Source organism: Choristoneura fumiferana, chromosome 3 (assembly GCF_025370935.1).
Source record: "Choristoneura fumiferana chromosome 3, NRCan_CFum_1, whole genome shotgun sequence".
In the NCBI taxonomy this organism is placed as follows: domain Eukaryota; kingdom Metazoa; phylum Arthropoda; class Insecta; order Lepidoptera; family Tortricidae; genus Choristoneura; species Choristoneura fumiferana.
The window spans coordinates 6817317-6832410 of NC_133474.1; the positions used below are offsets into that span (position 1 = coordinate 6817317).

At 37.7% G+C, this 15094-nt stretch overlaps 1 protein-coding gene across 5 annotated transcripts in view; it reads right to left on the reverse strand.

Moving 5' to 3' along the window:
* GckIII (Germinal centre kinase III) overlaps window positions 1-15094 on the reverse strand; it is a 95665-nt gene that overhangs the window by 10190 nt on the left and 70381 nt on the right. For all 5 annotated transcript variants that reach the window (XM_074085326.1, XM_074085328.1, XM_074085329.1 and 2 more), the window contains exons 3-5: window positions 3784-4000; window positions 793-1085; window positions 413-558 (exon numbers count right to left, since the gene is read on the reverse strand). In XM_074085326.1, the coding sequence (XP_073941427.1) occupies window positions 413-558; window positions 793-1085; window positions 3784-4000 (656 nt within the window). The remainder of the gene's footprint in view (window positions 1-412; window positions 559-792; window positions 1086-3783; window positions 4001-15094) is intronic.

Here is a 15094-nt window from a genome sequence, read left to right on the forward strand (position 1 = left end):
GATACTCCTGTAAAGCATATCCATTTGAAAGTTTTTTTTTTTTTCAGTGGCTTCTTGAGTGTTCAGACAGACCCGAAAAACATAAAACGTAGGAAACTATACCTAGTGCCATCCACGAAGACGCGTGATTTGACACGCGTCATCGTGAATGACTCTACCTATATCCGAAGACAAGAAAGTTGGTTTCGCTCTCACTTGAACTTATTTAACGCTGTAAGCGTTAGTATAGATACGTATTACTAACATAGTCTTTTAACAAGATATAATTATCATTTTCATTTTATAAGCAAGTCATTTTCATTAACGCCCTATGCGGGTCAAATCAAAAGTTAGTTATAATTTTTTGTATCTCATTTTGCTCGAAAATAGTGTTAAGTTTAAATTTATCTTCTTAAAAAAGAGAGGTACTCACGAATCTGAATTTTCCGATTCCGTCTCACTCTCTTCACTCCGCTGTGCCTTCCACTTTTTATACCTATCAATAAGATCTATTAGATAAGAGTTCTTCTTCGCCTTTCTGATAAATTGGAACTTTAGTAACTCTTTTGCCGTTGGCCTCTGCAAATTTAAAAAGAAACCATTAATATCATCATATGAACAAAGAGTAACCAAGGAACATGTTATATTAATTCTAAAAAAAGTTATAGACAAATTAAGCTTAATGGTACAAGCAGAAGAAACTTAATGAGGCTTAATTTTCTCAAACCATTTTCCCCTTCACAAACGCACTCGTTTGCAAACGACTAGTTACCAAACGAAACAAAACAATATAGGGGCATTGCGATAACTCACATTTTCCGGATCTTTATTCAGGCACGCTTCAACAAACTCCTTGAACGACTTCGAGTAACTGCCCGTCAGCTGTGGCGGATTGTTCTTCGGTATAAGGAATAGTACCCTCATCGGATGCAGCTCCGAATTGGGCGGCTCGCCTTTGGCTAGCTCTATAGCGGTGATGCCGAGCGACCATATGTCTGCCTTGCTGTCGTAACATGACTGCTTTATGACCTCCGGCGCCATCCAGAACGGTGTACCGACAAATGTGTTGCGTTTGCTAGTTGTATTCGTTAGTTGACCGGCGACCCCTGTAATAGAGAAAAGTACGATGGTAAATTGTTGAACTGCAGAATCTGTAAAGTAATTACGACTGTAGAAAAAAACCATATTCTATATCATCACTGCTGTCATTGAATTAAGTAATGTTATGATATGACATAATGCATAAGACGTAAAAATGACATAGATTTCATTTTAGTCATGCAGATATTACGTTAGTCATACTCATACGTCTAGCTCTAGACTCTCAAGTTAAATAGCTGCTGTACAGGTAACTATCCGGTACCTTATGCAAGAAAAATATCCTCCAATAAATAACATACTTAATTTCATTTTTTTATCTACGTTTAGCTCAGCTTTCTTATTGATGAGCTATTTCCTCGGGCACCGCTGACTGCCTCGGACGACTCTACTATATGTGCAGCCTAAGGAACTTCAAAAAAGATGCGTTAGCAATGCCGATTTTAATGACATTAAATTAAAAGTAAAATTCTCAGAAATGTTAGTTAAATTACATTTCATACTTTACCTAGCTACAATGCTGTTTATCTACTCGAATAGTCAATGACATGAATGAACGAAATAGATCAATATCCCAATACGCCTCACAACACAAGCATTGCTTACGACATCAAAAACATCAGTTACAACGTCCGAATGCAAAATTCTGCACGTTGATTCTTCACCAAACCACCGAGTACAAAGCATTTCCGCATGGTTCAAATATCGTACGTTGGCCGGGCGCCAGCCGACTTCCGTGACGTATAGCTTCACTTAGCATGTAGATGGCCGAAATAGTAATACATGTGTGTAGAGATTAACTGCTTCTTAAACTAACCGCGGTAACACGGTAGAGGCTGAATATGGTACCATCAGCCAAATAAGTGGTCTATCAATTTTTAAACAAGTTACTATCAAATGAATATGTCGCTAAAGTCAAACTTTCAAGTTGACAGACACGTCTATTGGCATTATTGTTTTGTGACATGCAAACGATTATCAACTTTAGGGTGGTAGACCACATATTTGGCTGATTGTACTGTACAATTTGTACAACAGTAGCTTAATTTATGCCTCGAAACAATATCACGACTACAGTGAAAACATACCTAGCATTCGAATTGTTCGTGATACCAAAATAGATACCAAAAATCATAGATGGACAAACTTTATATTGAACAGATCATCTACTACTAGGAAAGACAGCAGTCATATGTCAACGTTAACGTCAATCTTCGCAAGGAAATTTTCTGTTAACCGTAAAAGAATGAAAAATTGCAGAGCCGTTCGCGGGGCTATTAAGTAAATGTCACATTATAACATAATGTTATTCAAAGTAGCATGCGCGACTTGCGTAACAAAGGAAGCAGCGACCTCAAAACCTTCATTTAGGTTTACCAACAAATATTTGATTGTACTAATTCGAGCACGTCGCCCTTCCACATAAAACACTTAGTAGACTCGTTACAATCGTTATTGTATAATTGAATAAATTACAGGAAATTTCATCGCCTGCCTGAGCTGTAATATCAAATTACCAATTAGGATTTCGTTCGTGTCGAATCTCCACGCATCGTCTATTTTATCTTATTGGCACAAAAGGGCAACAATGTGCGATTTTAAGCTGATAACGCGATTAATTAAATTGATCCTGCATCGTCAGTGGAAACAGGAATTCCTATTTGTAATTCAGACGTAACCAATTTCATGGTCAATTACGCTTCCTGTGCAGGTTTTGATTAGGTATTTAAAGGTCACATTTTATAAACAATCTCACAAAATGTACTATAACATGTTTATTCGTAAATATACACATCGGCCATTATCACATCAATATTTCAAGTTCCCGGCAATTGGCCACGTGTATTTCTTGTACATAACAATAAATACTAAATACTTTATCCCTACACAGTCTAGTTAGGGGTTACATGACTCCAGCGAACCAGCCGACAAAGCATTTTCATATCGGAATGACGAGCATTTTCCACATAGCGTACGATGAAATTAAGCCGAAACTATACCGCCCTATTGTGTTTGACGGTCCGTTTGTTATTTCAGTCTGTATTGTGTTTGATTTGTCTGAATTAGTAACATTTCTGTTAATACAACTGATATGTTAGGGAAGGAAAATTACAGTTTTGATGTAAATTTTACACGTATCAGTCATAATTATTAATATTTTTAATAAATGTAAATAAAATTATCGCGAAAATATGTGCGTTACTTTGCATACTTATGACGCATATTATTTTAATATTACGATGATAGAAAATATTTTGAACTCCATGTGTGTTAATCCCCAGATAAACCGAAATGGATGATGTCATACTTCGTTATTTTTTTATCTGCACCTATCATGTTGCGATAAAGTATGAGTCACAGTGGAGAGCCCTTAGGGCGGTTATCAGCAGCCACAATATCACCATGGCCTATATTTCACACGTGTATCGTGCGTACACTACGTAAGTTAATCACTGTGGCATAGGCAGACCTGCACATTTGACTATTTAGCTATCTAACTTTATAGGTACGTTCCCTTAATTATTCATCAGCGCGATGTTTATCTACATCGGTACAGTCAGCAGCAGAAGCTCTTATTATTTTGTCAGTAAAGTCATGTGTAGATTTTGAGCACCGTAGCCGCTATTTACTTCTGCTGCTGTACAATTAAAATAACGACGGCTTTACTGAGGGTTCATACGAGGTTTTTAATGGTCAAAAACTCACCAAAATCAGCTAATTTGACGTCGCCCATTTCACTGAGCAGCACATTTGCCGCTTTGATGTCCCTATGGAGTTTCCTCTCTGAGTGCAGGTAGTCCAACCCCCGCAGCACCTCCCTCAGTATGACGGCTATGTGCATCTCCTCGAAACTGCCCGCCTTCATCAGATCGAGGGCCGACCCGCCGCCCAGGTATTCCATTATTATCCATAGTTTTGTTCCCTGGAAATAAGAGATACTTACATTTAATACACTACGCACTAGTTTAGTTCAATCACCCAGATTACCTTCAGAGTATTTATTTAAGTATATGTAATTAAAACAACCAAACTGCTCTCCCTTTTACCATCCAAACAATATGTAAATATGCCGAGTAATCAAGTACGATAATATTAATCAAATAAAACCGTATATGTTCAGACCCATCCCTGTTTAACCTTGAGACAGAAAGTAGTTTCGAGAAACAAGGTCGGTTTAACATTTCAATATTTATTCACAGGCGGAATAAGACAATACGATGTCAAGTTTTTTTTTATGATGGCTCTTTAGATATCTGACGAGATTCACACCCACACCTCTTGGTAGCGCAGCGCTGCTGAAAGTTGCGATAGATGACACCACACGCCACTAGTAGCCTATGCAGGCGATACGATTTTCGGCTGGTTAGATGGATCCCCCCGGTAGTCTAGTAGGCATGACACCTCTCCCGAACCATGTCGAAACATGGCCCGAATGAATGAATGGCCCGAAACATGTCGAGCGAAACTCGATATCAGTTCATCTGGCGCGTAATATCACAGAAGGTCTGGATACAAAACCCTTTCTATTATTTTGTCTTCAAAAAAATCTAAGATTTCGTTGAGCAAGCGTATTACTAATAAAAATAACAATACTAATAATACACAGATTTTTTAAATGCCTCTGTTGAGACCAATAACGATTTTTCAGTGTTTATTTTGGCTTGCCCCAATCGAAAATAATAATATTTTATTTCCCCAAAAAGGGCCGTCCATCTCGTGTCTAAAAAGCCGCGTCATTGGGTAAAATAAATATCAATAGATAATGTATGAGCATACATTTCACGGCTCGCTGGCACACAGTAAGCGTTCGAATGATATGAAATTTTTAGCAGTGTAAGCACACAGCTTAAAATTTTAATTTGTCGCACTCGCACCCCAACGTTTAAAAGGACGATGCTGAGTGAAGAGAACTGAAGATCATTTAAATAAAGAACTGAATAAATGAAAGGAGACAAATACTGACAAACAAAAATGAGATGTTGTTTTCAGCTTCAATCCTTCATCAAAGCATGTCTGAAAACTTCCAGCGGTACGCCATTACCTTAGCACGCGACGTCATCATCAATCACGTCTTCTGCGGGTTGTAAAATGTGCAGTTGGGTATATATTTATATGTTTTCAGGTGGCATGAGCGTGTGTTGCGCACGTAGTGTGGCAATGCATAGCGGAAGACTACAATGGGTGCACCGGAGCGCGGATCCTGCGCGACCCATTCACGGTCCATCAGACCACATGTGTCAGAATGTCGCGCCAGGGCCGCATCTCCCTACCCGACGGATATTCAAATTAATTTCAATAACATAACATTAATAAATGCTAACCAGTTCAAGGTTTGCCTGCGAACGTATTGCCAATGATAACCGGTATTTGATTCTGGTATCTTATCTTATATCTATTTAATACCAGAAATAGATATAACTGTTTGAAATAATATTGCTGATAAACCTACCTACTACGAACAAAGTTATAAACATTTACATTCACAACAAACTTGCTAAGGTATTGTTAAATGCCCCGCAAGTTGTTGCTTTAACATCGACCTATCAATTTAATACTGACAATGAGAAAACATTCTACATTTAAGCCAACTTTCTATGAACACGTGCTGCGTAGCTGTACCAATAGCTTCTTTAACCTACATCGATAACTTGGGAAAACAAAATTCTACGAACGTTAACGATCCCGCTACATAAAGTTGACAAAAGACATGTAGGCGGTACGCAGAAATGTTAACAAAAAGAACTTTATGAATAGCTTTAAGATCTCCAATATCGTATTGCTTCCATTACAAACAAAGTAAGGTCGGCAAAAGAGTTGAAAAAGTAAGTAGGTGGGTTTACCTATCTACAGTTACGTATCAATATTTTATTGGATATTCTTAATGAAATTTGCAATATCAGATTACAACTAGCATAAATTATGCGACCCAGAACGGTAAATTAATTTAATCTTGGTACTGCTGGAATCACAAATGCAAACGTGACAAAGCAAAACCCTTCCATGCAAATGTCAAGTTTCCTTGACATTATTTGGTGACAGCCCTAACGAAATCCGCTAGACGGGCGGCAATAACAATAAACATGCGATAATACAACCTACAGCCAACTCCACTAATACAATAGAAGAACGCCGGTTACTTTCAGCAACGGCAAGATAAATAATTCCATTTAGACTTATTTGTGCCGCACAGAATAATGTAGATAATATAATAATATTGTGTAAAGCTTGCCTGCGTCATAATAACAAATGTTTTCTACACACAAACATACGTGAAACATGATTTGTTGTGGGATTGAGTTGTTATGAAATGCGTTCAAATAATTAATGAAACAATTAATTAATTATGCGGAGTTATGATTCAATGTTTGTATACGCACGTCCATAATGTGATAAACAGTTGGACTAACCAAATTTCAAAATGATTTAACTTGTAATCAAGTTTCAATCAAAACCCAGCTGTTAATTTGCATTCGAGTTTATTCCATCTCATTTACGAAATATTCAGCAATTTAATAAGATGAATTAATGAAACTGAGGGTTCGATTTTTATCTACATTTTAACCCTCGCGTTAATAACGTTTATTATACTCATATTTCATAGACACCACGATTATAAAACAGCTCGTTAACGTATGCAATACAAGCTGCAACCGGGAAGTATCACCATGTAGCCCACCCCTGGCACAAAGTGAAAAGCATAATTCTAACGAGGAATAAAAACTGCTTATAACTTCTAAAGGCTTTCATAATAAGCTTTTTCAGGCGCATACCCTTTACACAAACCCGTGCAGGGATCACGTAGGTATCCGTTGTCATAGCAACAACAGGGAGCCGTCTGCAGCGGTCAAAGACCTTTACGTCGCGACATCCAAAGTGAAACAAGTAAGTTGCACTATTAATTGGAGAGAAGTCAAATAAGGTTTAACAAAGCCAAGTTTGAATAAGCAGACAGAAAATTTAAAGTTCCCTGTCGTTTCGTTGTTTTAGTAACAGTGTAAAAGTTTAAACTAGATAATAACTTCGTTCATTACAGTGCAGAGAAAGCGCGAACAAAATCACTTACATTACGAACGAATTTAATTTGAATAAGGCGGCTGTTACTTGGTCAGAACTTATTACTTAGGCTGACGAAATATAATAAAAAAAAAAACTACTGCCCATTACGCCTACCATTGGAAGTTGCACACAACAAAGGGCACAGACTTACAAAGGAATCGAATCCCCCGTAGCCAACGCCGCTATTTTCCTGACCAACTGAAAATCGAAATTGAGTCAAGTGTTCGAGATGCCAACTCAATTTCAGGATTCTCGTCGGGTGAGACAAGTCGCGAATCGAACAGGTCGAGGGGCGAGCTCATCATTCGTTTAACTAATTCAAGACCCCGCGTTACCATGACAACCCTACGGAGCACGACTTCCTCAGCTTCCGCCTCGATAATTTCCCGGACGATTGGATGCCGCTAGTTGGTTGTAAACAACAGCTTTGCGGTCAATTTAATTTCGTTACCTGTAAATTGTTTCAGTTTGTATTAATATATCTTTGGAAAAACTTCGCCACTGCGATTTATTTAATTTACTCGAGCAAATTGTACTAAGCGCTGACAGATTCGTTACCCAATTGGAATTTGTTGTTGGAATGTGTAATTTAATTTACTAAAGGCGTAGGACTACATCAGCAATCAAGTCCAACACATCAAATCTTCTGTTAGAAAAACATGTTTATGGCAACTCCAATGACGCGATTACAATTATGTAATCAACGAATATATTTAATTATCCCTCTAATTAAGTACGTTAACGCATAATAAAAAAATTGATGGGCAGAAATCTCTTCAAATGTAATGACTAATGTAATGACCCTCGCATCACCCACGTTGGGCCGGTTTAACGAGGCCCGCAGATAACCCGAATGCGAGTAGCACCGTACGGCACCGGCATAAATGGAATAAAAGAGAGCTTTATACACTGCAGTGAGCGTAAACAAGCCGAAATGGATTATTATCCATTTGCGTATAACCGTGGGAGCTCAAAATGGTGACCTAAATAATTTAACACACTTTTTGCAATCCGAATTGTATTAATGTAAAAAGAAACGATAATGCCGTCGTTGGTATTCCCAAAGATGATAGAGGTAATGGCGCCAAAACCTGAATACCGAACGGGGATCTTTTTTCAAAATTGAAAATTCCAAACACGAAGTTTTCAATCGAGGTTGGATTCATTTAATGCAGTTCAATTCCGAAGAACCTCCCAGCGGAATACATTTCAAAACAAAAACTTAAGAGTTAAAGCGAGGGATTGGGCGAAATGGCAAAGATAAGGATACCGGGGTCTGCCAGTCGAAGAGAAACCCTAAATCCCTAATAACAGCTGGAATTAGCAGCAATCGTGTTCGTTCTCCAATAATCTCGCGCAAAATTCTGCTTAAATAGATAAAGTATATTTCATTACTTTTATTCCCATCTGTAAACTATAACTTTGCGTACTTATAGGTTCGGAAAAGGGTTAGTTACCAGTGCAAAGTTTGCACAGCTAAAATTTCAGTTCTGATTTCAAACTATTGTGAATTTACAGACAACTGGGAACTAGCTGCAATTAACTGACCAACTTGGCATCGCAGTGAATAAGCCGAAACTTTATAACAACTCCAGATCAAGGATTTATAGTCGGACTATACTCGTAAATGTAACTTTGCAAACTTGTGACATATTGAATCTGGCCATCAAAGTTCGTGTAATGGTGATGGTGTAACTTACTCATCTTGACGTCTTGCCATTTATCATTGCAGCCCGTCAGAGAGACTTCAGTTAATCTCGTAGAACGGGATATTATCCCTGTAGGCCGAATGTTTTGAAACAAACTTCCTAGAGGACACACGCGCACTTACAACTTTTATCTCTGGTGTAAACAGAAGAAATGTTTCGAAGTTGCATTAGTGCTGAGTTATGAAATAATAGGCCCTCATCGCGCAGCCTCGCGTGACGATTTCGTTGCCAAGAGATAAGAACCATTGTTGCGATAGTGCGATGTTTGTGAACAAACATTTCTAAGAGGCCGCATAGCCGTCAGCGGCGTCAGTGGCGCTGTGGAAATAGCCTTTTTCTTTGCGTCGAAATAAGAGAGAATAGCGAAACAAAGAGACGTGATAATAACTAAATAAATTATTCATACGATGTCCGCCCGTATCGCGCTTGTGTAGAAAGATTTGATGATAGCAAAAATATGTTGCATAAAGGAGATTCTTCGGGATACATATTGGTAATATGTATAGGCAGCTGCTGAAAATGGCAAATTCCCTAATATCATTTCAGGAAGCCATTACCCGAGACTGCGTCGTCCTATGGGCCATAAAACAGTCAGCACCACCGTCCATACGGCACTGGTCTCGTAAAATCCCCGCTAAGGACTCTCGACGGTCAGTGACGTAATGTTTTAATGTTTATTTGGGCACAAACGGTACATGGTTCTTAAAAATAAACAAATTACAATTTACATAAACCAATAAAGCTGCCACCACTTAAACCGTAAGGTAACGTAAGGTGGAAACCGTAGGTAAATAGAATTCAAAAACATATACCTGTTAGGTTTCATATAGTTTGAAATGATATCGATGGTCTAATTTTGCAGTCTACTGCATTTCGAGGAGTAATATGTCTAGTATGTTTATAAAAAAGTTGAGACGAGAATATATTATTTCGTTAGTTATTTGCATACAAAGAGCCGCCGTGGTCGAGAGAAAAATGACGTATGGCACTAGAAATGTGTTGCCATAATAAAATCCCTCTTGTATTCATTGTGCACAAGCACAGCAATCTCAACACGTGTCTGCCTCATAGGAAAGATATTTAACAACGCAATCGCAAACGTAAATATATATTGTAATCTGAGACAGCATCGGCTCAGTGAAAGTGTAAATGCACACATTAGACATGCTGTGTCACGAACTGTCATTTAATAACGTTTACTGATTGCGAGGAGTTCCTTGTCTTATCTAACGCGTAATTAATGCCATCGTTTATTAGGAACAGATTTAATTATGTCAACGAAAACTGGTTGTGATGGACCGTTTTTAATAAATTTACCCTTCGAAATTAATAAGGCCTCGGGGAGAATAACTGTCGCTTTACCCGTTAAAAGGTATTTTCTAACAATCCGGGTATTAATAGCGATTGAAGTCGCTTTTGCAACACAAAGCCATTACTGTTAATCTAATTTCCACCCGTGCGGTCATAAAATAACCCATTAAAGCGGTAAAAATTACGTAGCGAATAGATTTTTTTATCGACAGGCCGCCGTGTCACCCTCACTTGGGCTCTTGGCAGTAACTCTCAGTTTATCGCTGCCGGAGTAACAACATGGAATTTATTGAGTCGTCAGGGTAGTGTAAAAATGGCTGGAAACGCGAGCGTATCGCCCGTATATCTAATAAATTATTAGTACCAGTTCTCTCAATTTAAGAAGTCAATTTGACTAACAAAGAATAAGTGAAACGCATCTGTGATGAGACCAATTCCACCGCCAACGAAAGTAAGAATGAAACAAAAGCTATTTAAATGCATCCATCATCGCATGAATGTAGACATAATATACAATCTTTTGAGTAGAATTTGAAGAAGACGACGTGATGCTAATCGCATTGTAACAGGGCTGGCACGTTCGTACGTAAGGGTCCCGGATATTGAGGGAATGCAAATGCGACGAGTAATGTAATCCGGCATTCGGTTGGAAAAGACCCGATCGAGTCTATTCGACGCTATGAAATATGGCGAAATCGGTGCGGGGCTTAGCATTAGATATAATATATCGGGTTAAGGAATCCCATCCTTTGTTACGGAGAATCTAGATCTCGTAAAGAAAATTTATATGTAGAAATGTTACTGAGAGATATTGCAATTTTATTAATATCATAATAAGGGATACTAATGAAGTACCTACTTTAATTATTACTTTTTAGCGTGTTCACTGTCGGCTGTCCGACCCAAGACTTCATCAGGTGCTGCATGCCATATACCTATTACATATATGCATTCGAAAACGACTGCTAAATTATATACGGCAGACGGCAGCGGCACTGGACGAAATTCACGAAAATGTTTACATGCGTTACCGTCAGTCGATACACATGACAAATCCGGCATTTTGATAAATCGTGGCAATAACATCTTCCATACTTTTAATACCGTTACCTCACCAACGTACATTCTAGCCCTAGTCATTTACACAAGCGTGTAACGTAATAAGTTCGTCACAATGAGACTCCCACGCGTCACGGGTATTATGCACATACCTACCTACCTAAGTAGGTAACTAAGTGGTTATAATACGTTGTTGCTCTCAGAACAGCGTTGTTGTCGTTCGCATTATTTGAATGAATAGATATTTATTTTATGACGAAACGAATTACTTTCTAACTGTGTTGTAATACAATGGCCTAATTACATTTACGATACTTGTTAGCTAATACACGCGTAAAATTGTTATTAGATGTATAATTTAGAGTAAATCCGAATTTAAATTAAATACAGAGCATTATAAAACAGCTGTATTTAAAAAGGCGATTTTTTGTTATTGAATTTGACACGAACTAACACGGGAGGAATTAGGTGTATATCGGTAGTTAGTTATTTAAATGTGTAAATTCTCGAGCGGCGTTCAACGAGGCAGACCATGTTATTGTGCATGTCTAGAAATTAGATGATTAATTCTAAAATGTGTTTAAATTTACGCCTCGAATATACTTATATATAATCGAATTATAGACATTTCAGATTATGCCAATAAATATTTTAAATTATGACATGACTAGTTGTAGCAAGGCTATACCGTCAGTTTAAAATCTGGTTTTAACGTAAGAGCCACTAGAATAATTAGGTACTGTTTGAATACTTCTGGACCAGTATTGAAAAGAGAACGTTAACGTTGGAAAAGAAAATGAGAGTTCTAACTAATAAGTAGGTACCTAGTAATTCTTCATCTTCACGTTAGCCATACGCCAAGTAATTCTACACGTTCATTAAAAGCCTGGTTATTTAATGACTACTCAACATTAATTCCGAAACGTAAGTAAACAACTTACTCGGCAAAACCGCACTTCCCATTCCCGCGGGAGCCTCGAATTAATAAGATATTCATGTGTGCAGCCAGAATTATGACTAAAATCAGTATTCGGCTGAATAAAGGTGAGATAGGTACCTTTGTGCTCAAAATTATTATGCTGATTTTGTCATATTTTTAGGAGTACCTTTTTTATAGCAGGGCTATTTCTGGTTACGACGTGCCTCAATGTCGTATACTTCAACGAGTTAAGCCTGTTCATTCAATTTTGATTTCGCGAGTTTCCTGTTAGTTGCATTTTAGACGAAAAATCCAGTTGATACGGTGAATTTTAAGCGAGTTTTGAATATGGCTCTCAGTCAGTGACCGGGTGTTTTAGTAACAATGAACTTTTGGATTCATATCAAGCTTGTTAGGGATTAGCATAAAGACGGTGTTGTTTACGAAGTGGGAAACGTCTGATTGCGTGTGTTTAAGAGACTATTGAATAACTAACTGCCTGAGTTAAGTTTTAGTAAGCGTGGTATCAGTATCACTATATCCCGTTGGACTCGCGCGGCATTGCGTGTTGCCATGACATGACATAACGGGACAGCTCTCGCCGAACCGCGTCGTTACTTAAGTACGAATAAGTTAAGAAACACGGTGATTTGTTCTTCATATTCCAAAGGAGGGGGTGGTGCTGCTGCTTCTCCATATTCCTAATAAATAATATCTATAAAGAAAGTACTGGCTGCCTCACGAATCAATGAAATGTTGGGTTGATTTTCCAATTCTACTGTAGATAAAGAAAAGAATAGAGATTATCGAAATTTCCACGGGATCCCCTATGCCTGATACGTTGCTTTTCCTGCATCGGGGGCTAATGAGGGCTATTGTTTTTTGTCTCACTAGATGGCGCACTGTTGTGTGAGGTTTTTGAGTGTGGCTTTCAGAGTCTGTTATTACGGGCGTTAAAACAAAGTTTAGATTAAAATCATATTTAAAACACCTTAAAACCGTACCATAAAAATATCCAGCTACCACAGTGTTGCTTAGTCCCGTTTTGTTCGGAAAAAAAGGGAGGACAAAAGTTTCCAAAAGACAAAACTGTCTCAAAACACAGACATTCATTGCCCCGTAACGCATAATTGCCATAATTAATTTCAGGTAATGCAAAATATTCACAAAAAAAATCTAATTATAAATAAACCCGCGTAGCTCACTCAAAAACTATGAGATTTGTCATTTCGGAGACCTCACGCTACACTAGCGCCTCTAGCGGAAAATTCATTCGCGATAGCCCTCATTAATAAGGTGTTCTTCCAAAGAAACTGAGACGTGCAGAATCGACATTTATTGAAATCCACGTCTTGCCACATGACACGAGGAGCAGAAGGAGACATGGATTTCAACTAATGGGATGGATTGGATTCTGCGATCCGCTTTTATGTAAACACGTCCTTAGTGAAGATTTTTCCACATCAACACACAATTTAATGTACCATCAGTCAAATAAGTGGTCTATAAATTTTTAAACAAGTTCCTATTAAATGAATATGTCGCTAAAGTCGAACTTTCAAGTTGACAGACACGTCTATTGGCATTATTGTTTTATGACCTGCAAACGATTATCAACTTTTAGGGTGGTACATATTTGGTATATAATTGAAAAAAAAAGGTTTCTCATAAAAATATTAGATCAAAACGCTGAAAGCAAGAGAAAATGTCTTCTGACGGATACAATGTTTTATAACTCTATAGCCTCAAGCCCGACCGGCCGGCGGCGAAGATTTGCTTTGCTCCATACATCAAAGCCTTTATTGATCATATAATAGAACCAGATACAAGAAAATATGATGCAGGGACGGTAGCATGTCGAATATTTGACGTACATGAAATTGAGAATTCAATAAAATGTTTATTTTTACGACGCAGGCGAATTCTTTCAAAATAGCAATGGACATAAACTGCAACAGGAACTTTGTGGGTAAACATCCCGACGAACGATATTATAAACAAACACATGAATAAACAAATGATTGATGAAAATTGTGAAACCACATTGGGGGCAGCCATTCATCGAGTCTCAATTAATATGTAATCTTATCTTGGTTAACAATTTTATTGGCGTCGGCAAATAGTTAAATAAGCAGCAAAGCTACCGTCAGTGACTGTATTGAATATGGGTAGGTAATGAAGCTGACATATTAACTGCCTGCGACTTGTTATACTTCTTTGGAATTTCAAGGCCATTGTAAAAGCAAGCGTAACTAGATTTTGATTAACTTGTCTAACCAGATTGTGCTCTCAATCATTTATAGAAGCATGGACAGCCACGCCTTTTTGGAGTGTATGTCCGAACCTACAGAAAGATCTATAAACTTTTTCCATAAGTTAAGTACCTACATTGAACTTTGATTTCTTAATATTTTGAGTTTAAACCCACGTAATTATTTTTGTAATCGATAATAAATACCTGTAAATAAAAAATAATTGCGCTTCTTCTCCACTAAATCAACAAACTGGAATCTATTAAACTTCATCTTTCTTTGAGAGTGAAGTAAGGAAACTGAAAATCCTAGCAATATTCAGAATAAGATAAACGTGGGAAAATAAAAAACTATTATTATTATTATTTTAAATCTCGCCGGATTTCCACAACTCCACACCGAGATGTCTCCTTACAGGCGTTTTGACGAAAAAATAAATATCACAACCAACACAAGGCGGGATAAGGGATGCGGAGAAAAGAAAAGCCTCGAGATTACCGACTATTATTTTTGGATGACAATAAAATTAAGGCAGAACGCGTGTCGGGAAAATGAAAAGGTAACATTGAGAATATTTTTTCGCCACTACATTATTTACATTATATGTATTAAGGATTTTGGCAAGATAGGTGTTTTCTTCAGAAAGGTTATTTTACTAGATAATGGTCTTATCAAACCTCAAGGGAACATTTTCTTGTCAAAGAAGTTTT